This window comes from Cnephaeus nilssonii (genome assembly GCF_951640355.1).
Source record: "Cnephaeus nilssonii genome assembly, chromosome: 22".
NCBI lineage: Eukaryota > Metazoa > Chordata > Mammalia > Chiroptera > Vespertilionidae > Cnephaeus > Cnephaeus nilssonii.
In genome coordinates, this window is record NC_137093.1 from 14,151,943 (window position 1) to 14,174,656 (window position 22,714).

Consider the following 22,714-nt stretch of genomic DNA (forward strand, 5'->3'; position numbering starts at 1 on the left):
CCAGCCCAAGCAGTCACCTCTCTCCCCCTTAATTCTTTTTAAAAAAATATATTTTATTGATTTTTTACAGAGAGGAAGGGAGAGGGATAGAGAATTAGAAACATCGATGAGAGAGAAACATCAATCAGCTGCCTCCTGCACACCCCCTACTGGGGATGTGCCCGCAACCAAGGTACATGTCCTTGACTGGAATTGAACCTGGGACCCTTCAGTCCGCAGGCCGATGTTCTATCCACTGAGCCAAACCAGTTAGGGCCCCCCTTAATTCTTGACAGGGTTGCAAAGACCCATCTACCCCTGAACTAGATCACCAGCACATACAGAGGATCAGGGTGGGCACCCACAGTTCCAAGAGGACTTGGTCACTATCCAGTAGTGGGCCCACCATGACCCAAGCTGCAGGTGGGGGTGAGAAAGTCAGAGAGAAGGAGAGATGGACTCCACCACTCGTTCACTGCCACAGGGCTGAGTTCACGTGCCACAAGTCTCCTCTCTCCCACTCTCTCTTCTCAGCCACTGGCCAGCTCTGAATGACATCCCGGGGGCACATGAGGAAAACTACAGGGAGGAAAAGGTCTCAGATAGATGTCAGGAAGAGCTTTCCAGCAGTTGCAGATGTGCAGACACCAAAAGCATGGCCACATAAGGTAGTGAGCTCCCTGTCCAGGGATTTGTGTAATTAGAAGTGGGGTGGTAGTGAGCCCCTTTGCAGCCCTGAGACTTCAGGGCTCAGATGTCCACCTTGACCCATCTCATTGGCCTTGCCTGCTCCCTAACACCAAATGCCATCCAGACTGGAGTCAGTGGTGACAGGACAGGAAGGAAGACTATGTCCTTGGGCATCTGAAGTCCTCAGTTCCCATGTCTGCCAAGGGCTTTTGCAGGGTTCCGGGAGGAACATAAATGAGATGGCAAAAGAGTGGGGTGCAATGGATCTTAGGGGATGCCATGTAGGTTTGGCTTTGTCCCTTGCCTTTGCTGATTATCAGCCAGACCCTTCCCCTCTCTGAGTTCCAGTTTTCCACAGGGCGTCAGTGCTGAGTCAGGATCAAGGCGCCTAGATCTTCAATGCTGGGCTGTGGAGCTGATCTAGCCACTGCCACTTACCACCTTTTTTAAACTTCAAGCAAGCGACGTGACTGCTCTGAGTCCTGGTGTCTGCATCTGTAAAATGGGATGAATGAAAGCTGTGTACTGAAACACTAGGTTTAGAGTGTTTAGCACATTGTTATTATCCTTAATATAAGTGCCATTCTTGTCATAGTTTGCTGAGTGCCCATTTGGAGCAAGCTGCCCTAGGCCTCTGATTCTCCACTTTCCTTACACTCAGGTGCCCCAGGCAGTGGGGCTAGGGAGCCCAGTGACTGCTTTTGTCCAGTTGGGAAGGCCCCATTCAGTGCTCTTTCCTGGCCTTTTGCTCACTGGCTCACCTAGTACAGATCAGGCTGGGCTAGCCCTTCATCCTTGGGACCTGGACCTGCAGAACAGCCTCCAGGGTGGGCTCATCGGCTATGGTGGCTGGATGGTGCTGGGATGCCCAGTCCAGGGTCTGTCCTGAACATGGCAGGGATGTCAGGGTATCAGGATTGCAGTGGAGAGGATGGCCAGGTCCAGGGCCCACAATGGATGGACCTGGGGGTGGGGGTGGGGAAGAGGACGCCAAGGACCCAGCCTAAGGGGGCGGGTCCGGAAGTGAGCATCCCTGTAGTGCTTCCACCGAGCCTTCGGGTGGATAGGTAGCCCATAAGCTTCTGGAGCTCAGGCCGCGGCTCCACGGGTCCTCGCGGGCATGAGCTCGGGGGCGGCTGCAAGCAGCTGCGAACTCCCGCGGGCGTCCCCAGGACCGGGATGCGTAGAAGGCTGGGAGGCCGTGGAGATCACAGATCCCCAGACACCGCGCAGACCTGAGGCTTGGCGCAGCTCTGGGGGCGGGGCGCCGGGAGGCTGCAGTCCCGGAGCGACAGCGCAGATAGCCAACCGTACCCCAGGGCGTAGCGCACTGCCCCGCCCCTCACCAGACAACCCAATGGCGAGCGCGCAAATGGTGTCAGAGGCGGGACCTGGGCGGTGGCGGCGGCGCGCGGGCGCGGCACCCGGAAGTCGGCAGCGGCGGAGGCGGTGAGTGCGCGGCTGGCTGCCTGGGCTGGCGGACTCAGCTCCCCGCGGGGCGGGCCTGGGCTCCGGGCGCTGGGCTCTGGATGCGCGGGTGCAGAGGGGCGGGGTCGTACCTCCCTGTCCTGCTTCAGTTTCCCCTTCCTGAGGCGTGGAGTGGAAATCAAGCGGGCAGATCCGGGGAGACCAAACCAACCCCGGCTGACGAAGGGCCCCGCGCGTAACTGAAAGGCGTTTCTCTAGGGATCCCCGCCAGGATGGGATGCGGGGGCTGCTGGCAGGCAGGGCTGGTCCCGCTGCAGGGAAGAGAGACTGTCCGTGCTGGGAGTTGCGTGGTCACGGTGTTGGTCAGCTACGGAGCCCTGAGTCACGCTGCTGCCTCCTTGCGTCCCGCTGCGGGGCCAGCAGGGTGACAGCTGATGCATGTCTGAGTAGGCAGCAAATGCTGGGTTATCCTTTCGCCTGGACAAGGCCTTCCTGGGATGGCTCTGGTGGTCAGACCCTCCCCCAGGTCATCAGGGGTGGGAGCTGGGTAGAGCTGCACCCAGGGCGAGGCCTGACCCCTTTCCCCACCCTAGCACCTTCCATGCTTCCTGGCTGCCTTCTGGGCCACAGCTAGAGGGAACCTTCTGCCCTTGGACAGGTCCCGGAGCCTCGGGCTCTCATCCTCCAGCGGATATATCACATGCTGGGTACAGGCCTGGCTTGTCCTGCTCCAGACCTGCTGACCACTGCTTTGCTGCTGCTGTTTGGGCTCGGCACCCTCTTCTGTGAGGCAGATGTGATGTGGTGGCAGCTGTAAGAGGTGTCTCCAGCTGGTAGTGCTTTGAAAGTGCTTTCTCACACTTGTTTGATGGTCCTCTGGGCAACCTTTGGGGGCAAGTGTTCATTGACCACAACGAAGAAAACTCAGGCTGAGAGGCAAATGGTGTTCCCAAGGTCACATGGAGTCGGGGCTGGCTCCTAGTGCCGCTGCTCCTTCTGAGTCTCTCTCCCAGGAGCCTTCCCGCATCACGTGACCTGTCAGGTGACAACTGGAGAGGATGGCTGTGTTGTGTAGGCAGGTGGACACAGCAGAGCCTCTGTCCCCCTCCAACCCTCTTCTCCAGGATCCCAGCGTTCCCGTGGGACAGGGTGGTTTGCTCTGGGGCTCCCACCCTCAGGGCCCTGACTATTTACCCCAGTCCTGCAGCTTCATGTTCTGATGTGTGTCCACAGACTGCAGGACCTTCAAACCAGGCCACTGCCTGCTCCAGCGTGTGGTGATGATAGTCCTTCCCTGAACGAAGGCAACAGGCCAGCCCCTCTGTTCGGCGGCCCAGCCATTTGATGACTATCATTTTGGTTGTTTGCCCATGGGTGCAGCCGCGTGCCGTGTTCTCGGACCTGGCCTCTGTAAGAAAGGGCAGGCTCTCCGAGGGCACTGCAGGTGGTGCCGCTGAGGACCTCTGTGAAGAGATGAGGGGACCCCAGAGCCTGTCTGGAGAGAAACAGCCCCGGGGCAGGGAAACTGGGAGGCTTCTAGAAGTGGGGCTACGTTGACACTGATACTCCAGTTCAAGAACAGAGTCCATCCTTTGCTAACATTTCGTTCGGCACGTGAAGACAGCACTGCAGAGCCTGGCGTTTGTTGGTCTGGACCATGGGATTTGATGATGGGTTCTATGAAAATAGGTCACCCCAGAACTACTGAGCTGCCCTTTCATATTACCAATGCAGCTTTTTCCTTTCTCTATCAACTCTCTACTTATTTATTTATTTAAATATATTTTTTATTGATTTCAGAGAGGAAGGGAGAGGGAGAGAGAGATAGAAACATCCATGATGAGAGAGAATCATTGATCGGCTGCCTCCTGCATGCCCCACACTGGGGATCGAGCCTCCAACCCGGGCATGTGCCCTTGGCCGGGAATCAAACCGTGACCTCCTGGTTCATAGGTTGATACTCAACCACTGAGCAGGGCTCAACTTTCTTTTTAGGTTGCAAAATAATATATGCACACTTGAAAGTAAAAAACCGACCCCCATCTCCTGGTGACGGCTTCTACATGGGTTCATCTATTGGGGTCTTCAGGACCATGCCAACTCTAAGTGCTTGCTTTCGTCCTCTTTTGAAGGGTTGGTGGGGAAGGTGGCCCCTTCCTCCTGTGTTAACCATGAAGGCCACAGGGCCCACTGTGAGGCCTGGCTTGCTGTGGGGAAGCGAGTGTTCCCGCAGGAGAGGCCGAGGTGCAGGGGCCACCTCATGACTGGAGCATTCCTCAGTGCTCACCTTTGTCCCTCCTTTGTGCTGCTCTTTGAACTGTGAGGGGACAATGACACGTGGTGTGAGGCTGAATCAGTGCTCCTAAAACATCTCAAATCTCTTAGGAGAGAGGATCACTGTAGAACATTTGTCACGGTGAAACGCCACTTCACGGGCAAAACGACAAAAGTGTAGATCGAGGAGTCCTCCGTCCCTGAGTGGTGAGGAGGGTGGAGCATTGCAGCGGGCCGGCTGCTTAGAATATTTCCAGACGTCAGGGCTTTCTGAGCCAAGGCCCGGGAACAGCGACACTGTGTTCCCATGTGTGTTTACCTCTTCTGCTGGCAACCGCTAGGAGGACTTCAGGCGGCATGTGCATGTGAAAAGAGCAGCGAGCCTGTGCTTTCCAGCTCTGCCCCTGGGAGCTGTTACAGGGCAGGGAGGAGGTGCCTGGCTCTGCAGCCATCATGTGTGAAGCCTGAGCGATCCCATCCTCTGCACGGCTCCTCAAGACTAGACAGACAGGCTGGCTAGACCTAAAAATGTATTCCCAAGTGTGTAAAGTGCTTGGCGTAATGAAATTGGACCTGACTCCAGGGACCAGTTAACCTCTGTCCAGAGCCTTAGCATGTTCAGCTGGGTAGGACACTGATTTTTTTTTAAAATATTTTTATTGACTTCAGAGAGGAAGGGAGAAGGATAGAGAGATAGAAACATTAATGATGAGAGAGAGTCACCGATGGACTGCCCCCTACATGCCCCCCACTGGGGACCGAGCCCACAACCTGGGCATGTGCTCTTGGCTGGAATCCAACCCGGGACCCCTCAGTCTGCAGAATGACGCTGTATCTACTGGACCAAACCAGCTGGAGCAGGACACTGATTTTAAAAAATATTTTTATTGATCTCAGAGAGGAAGGGAGAGGAAGAGAGAGAGATAAACATCAATGATAAGAGAGAATCATTGATCAGCTGCCTCCTGCATGCCCCCTACTGGGGATCAAGACTGCAACCCGGGCATGTGCCCTTGACCGGAATCAAACCCGGAGGGCCCCTTCAGTCCGCAGGCCAACACTCTATCCACTGAGCCAAACTGGCTAGGGCCTGATTTTTTTTTTTTTTATGCTGATTTGATGTGAACCGGGAGATTCACTTTCCTGAGTGTCTCGCCCCCCTGGCTCTGTGTTGTGGCAAAAATACCTCGTCATTCACCGGCGTGCGTCCCTGCCGTTTATTGCTACATTCTGACCTAGTATCTCCCCACCGACCAGATGCCCTGTTTGCCTTTTTAGTTGCTAAAGGGAAGTGATCCCCATCAGGGAGCAGGTCCCCTTCACCCCTCTGGCCCCGTCCACACCTGGTGTGACTTTGGTGTCAGCTTGTTGTTGTGCAGAAGTCGCAGCAGCCCAGCAGTGCGTGGTCCCTGTTTTGAGGCAATGTGAGCCAGGGCTAGGTCTGCGCCTGCCCAATCTCCTGCACAGCCAGTCATGGGGAAGATGGGCAATGAAATCCCACCTGTGAGAAAACCCTGTACATCATACTTGGCTGAGAAAGATGTGAAAGCACACAGCTGACCGGAGATGGGGCTTTTGCTGGCTGTGCATAGTTGGACATTTTCCAGATGAGAGTGTGTTCCTGGGCGACCCGGGAGTGGGAACCACAACCACAGACCCCGCTGGCCCCCAGGAGCTGCTGGTTGTGCCAGCAGGAGGTGTGGAGCCTTGGGCTTGGGTACTGAGAGGCTGGGCCAGTGAGCCTGCCTCGGGTGTGAGAGGATAGGCGTGCTGGGGGGAAGGGGGAGGGAGAGGCCCTTGGTGCAAACGCTGCAGGAGGTGGTGCTGGTAGGCCCCGGTGCGTGGCAGCAGTCAATGCGTTATGCTGTTAGCCGCCCCGCATGGTGAGGCGGGCAGCCAGGTAGGGACTGGACCACCCCCAGCGGTGCTGAGGTCTGCCAGTCCCCCTGCTGGGTCCTTCTCCATCCGGGCTGGCAGTGACAACGAGGCCCTGTCGGTGGCCCTTCGGCCCCTCTCGCCTCCTCTCCCAGTGGCCTCCATGAGGTTGATGGCTCACCTTGCCTTTCACCCACCTGTCTGTGCTAGGTGCTGGGGGTAGCGGGGGCGGGGTGGGGAGCAGGGAAGCAGATCCTCACTGTTGGTCAGCGGGCTGTGGACCAGTCCATCACGGTGCCCGGTTATGTTCCCCGTGGCCCTCGCCTGAGCCACTGCAGTCATCGCTGCATCCCTTGGCATATTACTCTGACCTGACTTGGCCAGGCCTGCCTGCCTGTCATTTCCTCACTGTGCTCTTGTGAGATGCCACACCGAGCCAGGTTTGAAGCTTGACTCATTGAAGAGCCTGAGCCTTCTGACAGAGGCAGTTTACCTGGCCCCATGTGGCTGTTGGAAATGGCCCTGTGGGTCCTCCTTGAGGCAGGAGAGGAGGAAGGAGGCGCCAGCTGGAGGGGGTGATTCAGAGGCAGGGAGTGAGCAGCAGGACGCGGCAGGCCAGGAGAACTCTCAAAAGCGCTATCAGCAGATGGGCTGTGAGTGCCTAGAAAGCTTCTGTGCTTTGTAGCCAGCACCAGCGCCAAATCTGCGACCCCATCCTTCCTGTGCTTCCGAATTACCAGGTGGCGAGACCAGGGCAAAGCCAGATTCGTCGCGCTGTGAGCTGGGAAGACTTCCACTCAGACAGGGTGGGAAGCTCTTGGCTTTAGTTTGAAGAGGGTGTTTTCCTTTTGCTTCCCACTTCAGAGGTGAACCCAGGGACTCCCGGTGCACGTGGGAAGCGCTAGCCCTGCTCTACACGCGTGGATCCGCCCCAGCTGCAGGTGGGAAGTGAAGCCAGGAAGGGGAGGGGCCTGTGGGCCGCGGGCCTGGCTGAGTGGGGGGGCGAGGGATTGGAGAGAAAGGCAGTTCCTGATGGTCCCCTCCCCAGGGGCTGGCTTTCCTCTGGTCCTTCCCTCCCAATGACTGCGTTTTCGTCGAGGCTGCAGCCCTGCGCTCTGTGCCCACACCTCTGGCACGAGGCTGCCTGGAGACCCATGGGTGGCCTTTCCTTAGACCACAGAACCCTCCCTGCTCCATCTGAAGGCTGACCCGCCACTCACTTGGGCCAGCTAGGACAGCGGGGTCCTGCGGCCGAGTCTCTATATGGCCTGTGAGCATCAGTGGCCTCACCTAGTGGCCAGGCGTGCAGCTCAGGGAGGGACACGGTAGGTCCAGGCAGACATGATGGCCTCCTCCTCTGACAGTCCGGAGTGGCACATCCTTAGTGAAACAGCCTTCGGAATAGCCCTTTGTCCCCGTGGGGCTCTGGGCCCGTGGGATTTCAGCAGGGATGGACTGGCAGGGCTCCTCCCACTGACTGTGGCAGCCTGGGCGCCACAGACACCACCAGCCGGCCTTGCTTGGGGGCATTCTGATGCCTGAGAGAGACCGGCCCCTCTGGGGTGAGGAGACTTGTGTCTTCTGTGTGGGACCATGATCCGGTGGCAATGCTAGGAACCCTGACAGCTGTACCTGGTGGGCGGGGACACCTGGGGTCCTGGGAGGCCCAGCATGCTTCCTGTCTCCCTGCACTATGTCCTGGATGATTCTGCTGACTCATATCATAAGCTGTGTCTAACCTGCTCTTCAGTCCACTGCTGAGTTGTAGTTCGTGGTCATCTATGCCTCCCACTTGGGAAAGTTCTGTCTGGTGCTTTGTGAACCCCTTTTTCTCTGTGGATATTCCCAAGCTCCCTTTTTGCTGCAGTCAGGGTGTGGTTAGCTGACGAGGCGTGGGGGGGATCTCTTTTTGCTGGTTCTTGTGCTTGGTGCTTTGCTCTGTTAGGCGGTTCTTTCTGACTGTGTACTGCTTTGTCCTAGAAATTATTTGGGAGACTTCTTGGAGGTCTGGGGTGAAGATGAGAACTTTGGTTTGCTAGGTGCCCAGGGGCACGGCCCGTGTGGGACTCCTCAAACCAGGTCGTGGCTTGAGGGTTCCTGGACCCCTGGTGTGGCCCTGGCTCCGCTCTCGGAGCTTCTCAAGGACTTCCTCCCTTGTAGGCCGCCCCTGCCGGCTGAGGATATAGCCCACCCTCGCCCTCTGAACGTTGCTCCTCAGGGTTCCAGCTTCCCTTGGGGGGGGTTTCCTACGAGGTCCGTCTTGAGGCAGTCCTGGGTTTTGTCTTCTGTCCCTCACTCCCAGGGTCACCAGAGCCAGGTTTGCCCAGATGAGTCAGTGCCCCAGGGCAGGCATGCCCCAAGCTCTGTTTTTCCCATCTCTGGATTCCTCCGTTCTCCAAGATGTTGGCTAAGTTCTACATGACCAGCTAGCTCTTGGCTGCTGGTAAGATGTTTTCACATTCTCTCAAGCATTTTGAGCTTTTACCAAGACTGTTGGTTCCATCAGGCTGCCCACAAATATTGGGATGGTCAGGGTGCCCACGGGTGGGAACCCAGCCCGCTCCTGTCAGCTCAGGCTGGTGGCCAGCAGCCCATCTCCTATGGTGTACATCCCCTAGCACAGTGGTTCTCAACCTTTCTAATGCCGAGACCCTTTAATCCAGTTCCTCATGTTGTGGTGACCCCCAACCATAAAATTATTTTCGTTGCTACTTCATAACTGTAATTTTGCTACTGTTATGAATCGTAATGTAAATATCTCTGTTTTCCGATGGTCTTAGGCGACCCTGCTAGCGCTTCTCAACCTGTGGGATCGGAAAACACAGATATTTACATTACGATTCATTAACAGTAGCAAAATTACAGTTATGAAGTAGCAACGAAAATAATTTTATGGTTGGGGGTCACCACAACATGAGGAACTGGATTAAAGGGTCGCGGCGTTAGAAAGGTTGAGAACCACTGCTAGCACCTTGCACTTCTGCTAGTCACCATGGCGACACCTCACCTGCACAGCTACAGGCTTTACTGAGGGCAAAGGTAGCTCCCCTGAGGCCCTCGCCTTTGCCCACGCCTGAAGGGGCCAGGAGGAATAGGGGGCCAAGTCCTGGGGGTCCCTCCAGGGCTTGTGGGAACCAGTGGAGATAGTAGTGGAGTCAGTCCTTCCCTCCTGCCCCCCCACCCCCGCTCCCACCTCCCACCCCAGCCAGACCAGTGAGCAGAAGAGAGTGGAGTGGTGGGAACACCCTGGCATTGTCCACAAGGAAGCCCCAGGAGCTAGGCTGCCTCAGAGTGGCTCTCAGCTGAGGTTGTGTTTGTGGTGACAGCCTTGGGCCTTGGCCCCCCTTGTCTCTTCTGTACTCCGTGGCTGTAGCCCCTGCTGCCCGTCCACCTGCCCATGGGGTGCTGGCAGGGAGATGGCTGTGCAGTGCTGATGAGCGTCATGCCGTTGGGCACATGACTGGCGTGTCTAGGGAAGGCCAGGGGCAGTACAGAGCTGGTTCTGTCCAAAGACCATTGCAGGTTTGGGACGGTGGTTCTGTTGTCTGCTGGTTACTCAAATCATTTTTCCCCCCTTTTTCCACAGACTGTGTAACCCTGTGTGAGCAAAGCCACCCTCAGGGACCCATGTGCATCATCTTCTTTAAGTTCGATCCTCGCCCTGTTTCCAAAAATGCGTACAGGTAACCCCTCACTCTGAGTCTGCCATCGTCCGCTCAGCCTCGGGTGCCCCACAGTCCACAGGACCCATGCAGGTGACCCAAGCAGGAGAGGCATGCTGCTGCTGCTGCCCAGGAGGGGAGAGGGCGGCCCAGGGACGAGCCGCACAGGCCCGGCAGTGCCTCTCAGACAGTGGTCCCTCAGCGTGGGTGCTGGAGGGAATACCTGTTGGCCGTAAAGACCCTGAGTCGATGTACAAATTGTACAAATATACTGAGACTCAGCCTCTAAAGTTGACTGTGTGGGCAGGACGGAGGAGTGAAGTGGGTCCAGGCAGCGGCACATCCCCGTGGGCTGACAGAGGACCAGGGGGCAGCAGAATTGGGGTGCGGGAGCCCCACTTGCACTGGCTGGTCTGTGTTGCCGGAAGAGGTCTGGGGAATATAGTCAGGGTGCGGGTTCCTGTTCTCTTTGGGACTTGCCCATGTTGTTACTGAGGCAAATTTTCTTGGTTAACGAGAGAGAGAAAAGTGTGGCTTCTCTGTTTTGACCTGAGAGTTTCAGTTGTGCTTTCTTCTTCAGGCTCATCCTGGCATCCAACAGGGATGAGTTCTACCACCGACCGTCCAAGGTGGCAGACTTCTGGGGCAGCAACAACGAGATCCTCAGTGGTGAGTCTTCACTCGTGGTGGGTGGCCACAGCGTGGCAGGAAGCGCCAGCCCCCAACGGTTCTAGCAGTTATGGTGCTGCTTCCCTGTGTAAATTCGGAATGAATAAGTGGACACTCGTGGGTCTAATGGGGTGGGCTCCAAAGTCTCGGTCCCGGGACAGGGTTGGGCTGACCAGCCCTGGAATTGTCCACCCCGCACTGTCCCCGTGGCTTCATGCGTTGTGGATCCCCAGAAGAAGTAGCTGGAAGGATAAGTTGGTTTTATTTGGATCCACATGTTCCCTGTGGACATGCAGTTGTATTGGTATGAGGTGCAAGTCCACCCTCTGTCACTCTGTGCAGCATCATAGTTGTGTGTGCACGTGTGTGTGTACGTGTGCGCATATGTATGCGCACACACATGTGCTTATCTCTGCACACGTTTCTGTTTACATACAAGCACCCTTGTTCCAGTGAGAGCTGGTCTGAATTTGGGGAGCAGAGGTTTGGTTGGGGCACCTTTGGGTGGGAGCCTCATGAGGGGTTCCTGTGGAGGAGAAATGAAGGTGACAGCCAGGTCCCCTGCCCACCCAGCCGACAGCCTCCCGGAGCCACTCGGACAGGGAGCAGTTCCCGCCCATGGGGTGGGCAGGGGTTTACTTGGAGGGCACGCAGACAGGTGTTGGCTAGGCCAGGAGTCCCTCTGCCTGGGAGCCAGGTGCCAGGCAAGCACAAGGGAGCCTGGCAGAGTTGACACGGTGACAGGGTGCCCAGTGTGCTGGGCAGGTGGCCTCGCGGGCCCAGGGAGGCAGCGTGTGCTCTGCTCCGCCTGCAGCGTCTGAAAGCTCAGCTATGGAGCTTTCTGTGCAGACGATGGTTGGGCAGTGGTGCGAGGGAAGCACTGCTAGACCGTCCTGGTGCGGTGTGACAGGAGCACAGGAGTGGGGGGGGACCAGGGCAGGGTGCTGTCCTGGGCAGGAGGTCTCGGAGGTGGTGGGGAAAGCTGCCGAGAGGCTGTGAGTGGGGACTCAGGATGACTGAGTGCAAGAGGGAGGAGAGGCTGGGTCCCGGCCATCTTGGGCTAGGATAGAACAGAAGGGGTCTATGGGATAGGGCAGGCTGTGTGTGTTGCTGCTGCACGCAGGGAGGCTGAAGTGTGTGTGTGTGTGTGTGTGTGTGTGTGTGTGTGTTGAGGGGGGCTTGTCGGGATGAGTGGGGTGAGGGGCTGTTGCCTTGGGGTAGAGGGGCAGGAGGCACCTCTCCAGGATTTCTGTAGATGAGGTTTGGATGAAAGGTTAGACTGCCTGGGCCATCCTGGCCAGCTGGGCCCCATCCTACCCTGGTACCTGGGCCAGCACCCTGCCCCTGAATCAGTGCCAGTCCTGGCTGGGAAGCTCCAGCCACTCCAAATTGTTCGTCCTTTGTAGTGATTTGGAGGAGGCCCCTGGCATGCTGATAAGGAGCCCCTGCCCAGTGGAAGGGTGGCCTAGCTGCAGCACAGTGCTAGGTGGGCCCAGTGGCTGCTGCACGCAGCTTAGGGGCAAACACACCAAAGTCAACGGCACAGGCGGTGGGTGGGTGCGCTGCAGGCCTGGATGTGCACTGGGCTCCCCATGAAGCTCTCGCTGTGAGGGTCCTGCGCTTTCTGCCAGAGGAGGACAGCCAGCCACCCTTGCACCAGATGCAGGATGAGGTTCTGTGATGGACCTGGGGCTCTGCTCCGGGCCCAGTGCCAACCCGAGCTCCAGGATGCTGTTGGCATCAGTTGGCCTGCGGGGTGGAGCATGGGGAGGGCATCTTTCCAGTGTCCTGCTGCCCCGCCCTGTGGAGTCACATCCCCTGTTCCAGGGCTGTGGGATGAGGTTCGACTGCCAGGACGCAGGGAGGGGGTGGGTACTGCTGGTGGTGATGCTGGCGTCTGTCCAGGGCTCGACATGGAGGAAGGCAAGGAAGGAGGCACGTGGCTGGGCATCAGCACTCGTGGGAAGCTGGCAGCGCTCACCAACTACCTGCAGCCGCGGCAGGACCCAGATGCCAGGGGCCGAGGTACCATGGGGCGGGGGCAGGGGCGGGGGGGCTGGGGGCTAGCTTAGGGGAGCAGGGGCTGGCCTGGGGGGTGGGCCTTGGGGTGGGGGCTTCCTTGGGCATGTGCAGAGACAGGAGGAGGAGCTAGAACGGGGAAGAGGGCATGTTTCCTGGGTCCTGTAGCCCGCTGGCTGGCAGTCACTGTGGGCACCACCCTTAGTCTGGCCCACATGACACCCATGACAATGACCTTTCACGTCTCCCGGGGAATGTGCTTCAGACTTGTCCCCAGGCCATGTGTCACTCTGGCTGTGTGTCCTTGTCCCCACCTGTTCAGTGTTTGCAGAGCAGATGCCCGTGGGAGGATAGTTGCAGGGACACACGTTGTCCCTACCAAAGACTTTCCCCCTCATGCTGGACTTCCATATGGGGGCATAATGGAGGAAAACTTTTCTTTTTTAACCAATAAAAGCAGAGTCCTCTATGTCGACCTCCTTGGCTGTGGGGTCGGTGAGGTGCAGCCGGCCCACGCGGGGCCGTCCTTCTCCCCCAGGGAGGGGGCTAAGCCTGCTGCCTCAGCCACGTCTGTCCCCTGCTCACAGGTGAACTGGTGACCCACTTTCTGACCACAGACATGGACAGTTTTTCCTACTTGAAGAAGGTCTCCACAGAGGGTCACCTGTACAACGGCTTCAACCTCTTAGCAGCCGACCTGAGGTGAGTCTGCTGCGGGCCGGGGGGCCGGGGGGGAGTGTGGGGGGGTGGCAGCCCACTGGGTGCCCCCACAGGACTGGGACTGGACTCAGCAGGGAGTAGGGTGCCTGCCCCGCTGCTCAGCTCGGGTGCCGTGGCATCTGTGGCAGCCTCTCGGAGTCGGCTTGGTGAGCGTCCTGAGGGCTGAGCCCCTCCCAGACCCATTGCCGTGGGGACTTGGGAAGCAGAGCTTCGCAGAGGGGCTCCCTGTGACGGTGTGAGGGCTGTTAGCTCCTGCCACCGGGGAACTGGAGCATGACTGCAGGGCTCTCCTAGTACAGGCCATGCCCCCGGCCGACACCCGCCCCTCGGCCCCCGGGTCCTCTCCCCATGGCCGAGGAGCCCCCTGGGTTGGGACCATGCCTCACGTGCACTGCTCTCTGGGACCCCCTGGGGATAGGGCTGTGGAGATTGCCAGGCAGCGGGGGTCTGCACGATCCGTGGCCCCTGTACGACCCTCTCCGCCCTCCTGTTCACAGCACAGAGAAGGGAGATGTCTTCTGCTACTACGGAAACCAGGGGGAACCCGAACCCATTGTCCTGGCGCCAGGTGAGCCTGCCTGCTCTGGTGGGTGGTGACAGGGTGGGCGCTGCTCCTGTGGGGACACCTCTGTACTTTTCAGAGACCAGGTCCCGGTCATATTTCTCTCCTGGAACTGCTTTTTGGCTGTTTGTGTACCTTATGGCCTACATGACAGGCTGCCTTCAGCTTAGGCCGCCTCCCCCCAGCGCTGAGCCTGGGCCTGCCCTGGGAAAACGGGAAACTAAAAGGCTGGCACAAAAGGACAGAGAGTGGCCGAAACTGGTTTGGCTCAGTGGATAGAGCGTCGGCCTGCGGACTCAAGGGTCCCGGGTTCGATTCCGGTCAGGGGCATGTGCCTTGGTTGTGGGCACATCCCCGGTAGGGGGTGTGCAGGAGGCAGCTGATCGATGTTTCTCTCTCATTGATGTTTCTGACTCTCTATCCCTCTCTCTTCCTCTCTGTAAAAAATCAATAAAATATATTTAAAAAAAAAAGGACAGAGAGTGCCACCCCCTCTCACCCCCAAATTCTACGCATTGGCCCAGAGGCCTTTGTGGAAGCATCTGGAAACCGTCTCTGTGATGCCCTCAGTTCTCAGTGCTAGCGACTCTGTGACTAGAGATGCGTGGTTTTTGCTGGATTGTTGGTTGGAGGAAATTCTTTTCACCTACATCCTATTGTTTCATCCCCGAGCCTGCCCTCGCCTGGTCCATGTCACTGTCTTTTTAATAACAGTTTCTTTGAGATATAACCCACATGTCACAGTTCCCCCATTTAAGTGTACCATTGAGTGGATTTTCATATGTTCACAAAGTTGTGCAGCTGTCAGTATCACTGCTATTCAACATTTCCATCACCTCAAAAAGAAACCATACCTATTAGTAGTTGCTCCCTTCCTCCTCTTCCCCAGCCCCTGGCAACCACCAATCTACTTCCTGTCTCTGTGGCTTTTCCTGTTCTCACTTAGCATGCTTTCAGGATTCATCCATGTTGTAGCATGAATTAGGTTTAATTCCTTTTTATGGCTGAGTTATATTCCATTGCATGTATATCCTACATTTTATTTCTCTCTTCATCCCTTGATGGACATTTGGGTTTTTTGTGGTTTTTTTTCGACCTTTTGGCTATTGTGGATAATGCAGCTAGGAACATTTGTTGCAAGTTTTTGTGTGGACACATGTTTTCCATTTCTCTTGGGTATATACTTAGGAGTGGAATTGCTGGGTCATAAAGTAACTATTTAATCTTTTGAGAAACTGCCAACTGTTTTCCAAAGCAGCTACACCATTTCACATTCCCACCAGTCTACGAAGTTCCAGGTTCTTCACATCCTCGCCAAAAGTTGTCATTGTCTATTTGTGTGTTTTTTTAATTACAGCCGTCCTCGTGGGTGTGAAGTGGTGTCTCATTGTGGTTTTGAGTTGCATGTTCCTGTTGGCTAATGATATTGAGCAGCTTTTCGTGTGCTTGATAGTCGTTTTTATATCTTCTTTGAAGAAATGTCTATTCAGATCTTGAATTGGATTGTTTGTATTTTTATTATTAAGTTGAAGTTCATTATATATTGTAGCTTCTAGTCCCTTATCAGATACATAATTTACAAAAATGGTCTACCCTTCTGTGAGTTTTCTTTTTACTTTCTTGTTGATCAAGAAAGTTTTAAAGTGCATTATTGTAAATTGATGATGTCCATTTTATATTTTTTCTTTTCTTTTCTTTTCTTTTTTTTTTTGTGTGTGTGCTTTTGGTATCATAGCTAAGAAATCATTGCCTAATCTAAGGTTGTGTAGCTTTTCCCCTATACTTTCTTCTAAGAGTTTTAGCTTTTACATTTAGGTCTTTAGGACATTTTGAATTGATTTTTGTATATGGTGTGAGGTAGGGGTTCCACTCCCTTCTCTGAATGTGGCTGCCCAGATGCCCAGTACCACTGATGAGTGGCCTTTCCCGTCACTCCTGATAGATAAAGCACAAGTGGTACTCTTGGCTAGTGGCATGGCTATGGGGGCCTGGCAAAGCCAGGGCTGTCTTCCTTGGAAGTTGCTGAACATGGCCTAGGTAAGTCATGCCATACTTAGTCAAGATCTTGCCTGGAAAGTCTGGTAGCTGGAGAGGGTGGTGACTCCCCGTCCTCAGTGTGTCTTTCAGGATGCATGACTCTGAGCTCCACTACCCCTGCTACCTGCTGTAGCCTCTCCACCTCAAGGCCATGCCCCCCCCCCTCTCTCTCTCCATGAGAAACCCTGTGTGTGTGTGTGTGTGTGTGTGTGTGTGTGTGTGTGTGTGTGTGTGTGATATGCCTTCTATTAACCACCGAGAACTTGTTCTGAGAAACTTGTGTCAAGACCTTAAGGCTCCCCCAGCCAGGGTCCCTGCCAGCATGTAGAGGAGGCCCTGCCCGTGCCCACGAGGTGGAGCTGTCGTGATGTGGTGGGTTCTCTACCTGCTGATCTAAGCCAGGACCGATTTGGGGCAGTCACCCTCCTGGCCTCTGGTCGTGATTTCCCCACCCTTGACCTGCTCAGGTGGACCCACACATTGAAGCCTTTTCCTAGCTTAGGGAGGGATGAGAGTGAGATGGGGAGGTGGTTCCCCGTTTCCTTTGCCCAGTTGGATTTCAGGTTGTTCATTCCTTGTTGTCAAGGCCATTTGGCCTCTGTACCTTGCAGTCTCCTCTTGGTGCCCTACCATGCTGAGTTTTCCACCTCTTGCCATGCAGATGGTTGGGAATACCCATAGAGAAGATGCTGGCATGTGGGGCGGCCTGGCCTCAGTGCCCCCCAGCTGTATCCTGGCACCTTGCCTGGTGCTGGGTAGGTGGGTGGGAGCTTACCCTAAATTCAGACAGTGGGGCCTTTGCACTGGTGGACTGACCCCTCCCTGCAGGGACCTATGGGCTGAGCAATGCGCTACTGGATACGCCTTGGAGGAAGCTGTGCTTTGGGAAGCGGCTCTTCCTGGAGGCTGTGGAGCGGAGCCAGGCACTCCCTAAGGATGTCCTCGTGGCCCAGCTTCTGGACGTGCTCAACAACGAGGAGGCGTGAGTGGGTGGGTCCTGCTGGGGTGAGCAGAGTGTCTCCCCATCACTCCGGCCCTGTGAGGCCCGTGGAGGTGACTGGGGCCAGCTCCTCAGCTGAAGGAGAACCTGACGGATATGCTGACACGCTGTCCTCTGCCCCCTCCCTCCTGTCCCTGTGGACAGGTAAGGTTTCCGACGGGGGCCTTTGAGGATGGGAGACGGGGCAGTCGTGGGCTAGGGTGCTGGGAAGCTCGGTGCTCTCAGAGCTTGATGTGGGCTTGGGTGGTGCTCACAGGAGCTGGAGGCTCCCCTCTGTTTGCACCCAGGAGCTGTGGCGTAGAGGCCCACCCAGATTTTACCTGGGGAGAAGCTGTCTCCAGCCCAACTTCCCTGAGGCACTTCAGAGGTCTCTGCATGGAGTGGCGTATTTCAGCCATCCCAGTGGGGATAGGGGTGTGTGTCAAGGTGCTGGCCACGCTACCTTCCTCCCATGCAGCAACACAGCCCACACATCCCTCCTCTACCCCACTCAGGCCAGGCCAGTATCCTGCCCAGATGCCCATGGTCTCTTAGAAGAGCCGCCCACAGCCTGCCTCTCGCTCCTCTCCCCTACAGCCCCCCTTTCTGCCCCGGCTCCCCCTCCCTCTCCTCTTTGAACCATGAACCAGGGCACAGCCTCAGCACAGCCGACCCCTCCGGGAAGCCCTGCCTGGGCCGGCCTGGTCACTGCCTGTCATCCCTGCTGGCCCCTGACAGGCCCTGGCTGCTTTTATTGACAGCTGTGGTGGCCAGCAAGCTGCAGGGCTTGAGTGGGCTCCTGTCATGTAGAGAGATGCCCATAGGGCACCTCTTGGCATAAGCAGGAGCATATGTGGCCCGGTGACTGCATCTCTCAGCCTGGCCCCTGCCCGCAGCGCCCCCACGGATCCAGGCCCCACTGAGAGGAGGAGGCACGCTTGCTCCCAGGGTGGCTTCTGTCCCCCTGCAGAGGACCCTGCACAGCTCTGACCCAACAGACCCCAGGCATTTTCAGGTCCAGCAGAGCCTTCCTAGCACTGAGCTCATAAGTGCTCACGTCCTCGGAGTCTTGAGTCCTGGGTCCTGGGTCCTGGGTCCTGGGTCCTGGGAAAGCTGCTGGTGGCCCTGGCAGGGGGCGCTGTCCCAGTAACCGGTGTCTGGTCGCCTAGGCCCAGCCACGGAGTCCCAAGTGAAAGTCTTGACCACGATTTGAGCCTTTGAGCAGAAAAGTGCACAAAATAGACCTTCCAAGGCTGGCGAGCTCCTCAGGCATTACAAGGCTGCGGGTGGGCAGTGGGGGTGGGGAGTGGGGGAGGTGACCCCACCTTTGTCCTTCCAGGCAGTTGCCAGACCCGGCCATCGAGGACCAGGGCAGGGAGTACGTGCAGCCCATTCTGAGCAAGTATGCGGCTGTGTGCGTGCGCTGCCCAGGCTACGGCACCAGGTACGGCGGGCTGCTGGGTGCATCTGGTCCTGTCTCACCGGGAACCTGGCCTTCCCCGAGCTCTGTGGACCCCAGAGCCTCTGCCTGATCTAGAAGTGGATGCCATTTCAGCTTGGGGGGGCTGTGGGGTGAGCAGATGCCAGCTCCCAGGGGTGCTGCAGACCAGGCACAAGGCCCCTGAGGCTGCCATTGCTTCCCAAGAGGGGGTCCTAGGCTGCCCCCTACCCTCTTACACAGCCACAAGGGGGCCAAGATGGCATTGGGCAAACCCCTGTCAGCCTGGAGGTCCCACTGTCTGGCTCTTCCCTTCACTTGCCTGTGTCCCTGGGCCTTCTATGTTCGCTGCATGACCAGGGTCGGGATTCGGTCACCTCAGCCTGGGATGTTGCCGTATCCCAGGGAAGGTGAAAAGGTCTCAGCCGCAAGATGATAATGTCCAGGAGGGAGAAGCTGTTGGCATGGGTATCTGAAATCCTTTCTTGTCTTCCTCCCTCCTGGGTGTGAGGCTGGGAGTCCTGGCCTGCCCACGTGGCTCCATCATCAGAGGGCAGCCCACATGCTGCACTTAGAGGTGGCTGGGATGCACAGAGGAGGGTAGGTTGGGGTCTAGCCAGATGCGTTAGGAGTGCTGCTGCCACGTGCCTGGCTCCCTGGCCTGGAGGTGGAGCACAGCCTCATGTGCAAGCCACATCTGCCCAGGCTCAGCTGGCAGCAGGCCCCAGGGGCACCAGCCTTGTGTCAGGCTGGGGACCTGCAGTGACTGTGGTGGATGGGCCGTGCCCTTGGGGGCCCATGGGTACCAAGGACTCAGGGAAGAGGCGTTCAGGCCGTGACCAGTACTGACTAATGTCAGGGTGATGTCACACGTATACCTGTTTTTTGGATTCAGGTTTGAGATTGAGTGAGCCAAGCCCCTCCTTTCCCCGCAGGTGGGAGAGGTTGGGTTATTGCTGCCTCCCAGGAGGATGTGGGCCAACCTTGCTATGGTGACATGGCTGAGGCTCTGCTGATGCTGAGGGCGTCAGGCAGGGAAATGGGCGTGTGAAGTCCTGGTGACCAGCTTACCGAGAGAGTGGCAGGCCCCTCTGAGTCTTCTGCCCCCCAGGAAATGACCGTTTCAAGCCCTCCGGCTGGGGGAGTGGATGGTGTGAATGCCCGGCACTTAAGCCCCCAGGCCCCAGGAGGGTTGCACGCCTGAATGGCATTCTTTCTGGCTGGGCGGCTTTTTCCTTGGCAGGGGCATATTTCCCTCAAGCCCTCCTCCATCATAGGCTTATTATTATTATTATTTTTTGCTAAACCATGTGCTCATGTGTACTTGGCATGTGAGGCAGATTGCCAGGTCTACTCCCTGTCACTTGGCTGCTGGGTCCCACCTTGACTGTGGGGAGGGCCAGAGCATTTGGAACAGGGTAGTGGGGGGGGGGGGGGCGAGGGAGGGCACACAGGAGTTTTCTAGGTGAAGAGGCCTGGTCCCCAAATAGTTGACAGGTTGACCACTTGGAAGAGCTGAGTGTGGCCGAATGTCCACAGTTGTGCTGGGCCATTGCCTGAGAGCCCGGGGCTCACCCTGGTGAGAGTGGTGGCTGGTTGGAACTTGTTCCACAGAGGGTGGGCAGGGAAGGCTGGAGGTGTGTCAGAGTGGAGGCAACAGGAGTCATCAAGCTTCGTCCTGGGGGGTCAGCCAGGCAGCTCCAGGCCCCACCAGGCTCAGTGCCCAGCCACCCCGGAGGGTCACTCTTCTTCCCAAGGCTGCTGCTCATTTGTGACCTGCCTCTAGCCGTGCTGAGTGCCCAGCACAGGCCCCAGGTGTGGTGGACTTGCCCCTTCTGCCTCAGAGCTGACCCCAGTTGGGGCTCTGACAGGCGGGCAGGGGCTGAGGGCAGCGGGCTGAATATGGGCCCTGTGCTCTCTTTCAGAACCAACACGGTCATCCTCGTGGACGTGGATGGGCATGTGACCTTCACAGAGCGCAGCATGCTAGACAAAGACCCTTCCCGCTGGGAGACCAGGACCCACGAGTTTAGGCTGCAGAGCTAAGACCGACCCCTGAGTGCAGCCAGCGGGCTCCTGTAAGGCCCTGCCTTGAGGACCGGATGGGAACCTTCCACAGCACATGCACTGCCTGTGTGTGACTTGGCCAGCATCCCTCAGGACCAGGGCCCTCTGATTTGTGTGTGATCTGTCTGTGTCCCCGTATCCAGCTCCAAGTCCATCCTTACGCCAACGGGAGTGGCAAGAGTCCCACAGCCAGGTCAGGGGCAGGTCCAGGTGTGCCGTGCATGTGTGAATGCACCTGGCCCTGCCCCCTCCCCACGCATAGAGACACCCACGCAAGGCACATGCTTACATACATGCGTACAGGTGTACAGGCACACATGTACATCCATGGGGCACACACACACACAGGCACACACAGTCACAGGCACAAGCAATAGATGTGTGCACACATGCTGGAACACACACACGCTCCCAGGCATACACACACATGCGCTTGTGCCAGACAGGCAGAGGCGTGCCTCTCACACCCACACTCACTTCTGGCCAGTGGGTCTTTGGCTTTGATCAAAAAACCTTTGTCTAGAAGTGTCCCCTTCTCTCCTGGACATAGTCCAGTTCCTGACAACCAGACCTGCTCTTGGAGGACAAACAGGCCACATTTGGAATGAGGAATGAGGAAGAACGAAGGAAAACCTTCTCTCATAACAGAAGCACAGTCTGGTTGGTGGGTCCAGTGGCCCCGTGTGCATGGGACTGTCCTGTGACTGGAGTCCTGTGTGTGCTGGGCACCCAGCAGCCTGTCAGGCCCTGCCTACCCACTGGTTGTAGGTTCTGGGCAGGCCCATCTCAGCGAGGGGACACAGCCAGCCCCGGCCCATCCCTCCTCCTTAGGCAAATCAAACTTCACAGGAATCTGTACTTGAATGTGAGATGTTGACAATAAAACTCTGAGGCTATGGTGAGTCCATGCATTCCACGTGCTTACCTTGTGTGATGGGGTCAAATGGAGCTGTTGTATGCGAGGGGTTGGTGGCTGCTGCTCTCCAGCCTGCAGGGGCTCGGCGTAGATGCTAATACAGGGCTCTTTCCACTTTCTCCTTTGCTCGCGGTAAGGAGAGCACTATGCAGGTCCTTGGGCTGATGCCGGGGTGCGAGAGAGCCTGTGTATATGGGATATAGTAGGTGCCAGTGACAGGCCTCCTGAGCTAAGCCGAGGAGCCAGGGATTTATCCAGGTTCAGTGGGCAGCCCCCGAGAACCCCCTGAGGGAGCAGTGTGGTCAGACCTGCACTTGGTGTGGACTGTGGAGTGGGTTTCAAGGTAAGAGGGGAATGGAGTCTGTCTCAACCCCAGGACCAGGGTTTTGGGCAAGCACTCGGGAGTTCCTATCCCCATCTGGGGCCAAGCATAAGGGGGTCTCACATGTCCAATGCCAGGACCCAGGCTTCCCCCTGCCTCCGTAGCCGACCCCCAACTTGGCCTTTGCAGAGAAACGAGAGCTTATGGGGTGTGGACATGCATCAGGCCCGACTGGGCTGCTCATTCCTTCCTCCTCAGCCCTCAGGGGTCTGATGCCCTCCTTGGCTCACTGTGAACTCAGAAGAAAAGTGCTTGAGCAGAGCCAGGCTCGGAGGGGGCTTGCATAGGTGACACAGCCCATGCCCCCAGGCCCGAGAGGAAACTGGCCCCAAGTCCCTGCAGTGTCTGGCTGAGCCAGATGACCCAGGCTTTCCAGCTCAGGCACTGCTAGTGCCGACACCCTTTATCTGCCTCAGCAGGCTGCCCCACAGCGTGGACCAATGCCCACACCAGCATCCACCCTAGCCAGGCATGCCCACCCTCGTGGGGCACCACCGGGCTGGGTGCAGAGCCACTGAAGAGCCTCCAAAGGTATTCACCTCTGCCCCAGGGGTGGGCATCAAGGGGAAACTTCCCACCTGTGTCATGGACTCCTCTGTGTCTAGCCTGGTCAGGGCTCCCCAGTAGCCTGGGTCCCCGGAGGAAGAGGCAGCTCAAGGTGTAATTCTGTGATTGTTAGGGGTTGAATTTTGTGCCCCCAAAAGATATGCTGTAAGCCTAACCCCAGGACCTCAGAATGGGACCGTATTAGAGGTAATCAAGATCAAGTGAGGCCATTAAGGTGGGCCCTAAGCAAATATGACTGATGTCCTTATAAAAAAGGGGAAATTTGGACATACACACAGGAGGACGCCCTATGAAGACGATGACTATGCTGCCACACACCAAGAAATTACCAGAAGCTCGGAGAAAGGCCTGGAACAGATCCTTTCCCGGCACCATTAGAGGGCGCGTGGCCCTGCTGTCACCTTGACCTTAGACTTCAGGCCTTCAGAACCATGAGAGAATACATTTCTG

General features: G+C 57.0%; 1 protein-coding gene across 3 annotated transcripts; it reads left to right on the forward strand.

The window, feature by feature from the left end:
• Positions 1-2,093: 2,093 nt before the first annotated feature.
• On the forward strand, positions 2,094-21,318 carry TANGO2 (transport and golgi organization 2 homolog). Of its 3 annotated transcripts, XM_079762436.1 has the most exons (10): positions 2,112-2,118; positions 7,111-7,187; positions 9,833-9,929; positions 10,489-10,577; positions 12,483-12,602; positions 13,184-13,298; positions 13,814-13,884; positions 16,744-16,897; positions 18,234-18,338; positions 20,258-21,318. In XM_079762436.1, the coding sequence occupies exons 3-10, from the start codon at positions 9,874-9,876 to the stop codon at positions 20,376-20,378; spliced, it is 831 nt and encodes a 276-aa protein (XP_079618562.1). In that variant the 5' UTR covers positions 2,112-2,118; positions 7,111-7,187; positions 9,833-9,873; the 3' UTR covers positions 20,379-21,318. The 3 variants fall into 3 exon arrangements, with proteins under 3 accessions (XP_079618561.1, XP_079618562.1, XP_079618563.1); XM_079762435.1 differs by lacking the exon at positions 7,111-7,187 and having other exon boundaries at positions 2,094-2,118; XM_079762437.1 differs by lacking the exons at positions 2,112-2,118; positions 7,111-7,187 and adding an exon at positions 7,259-8,689.
• Positions 21,319-22,714: the final 1,396 nt, after the last annotated feature.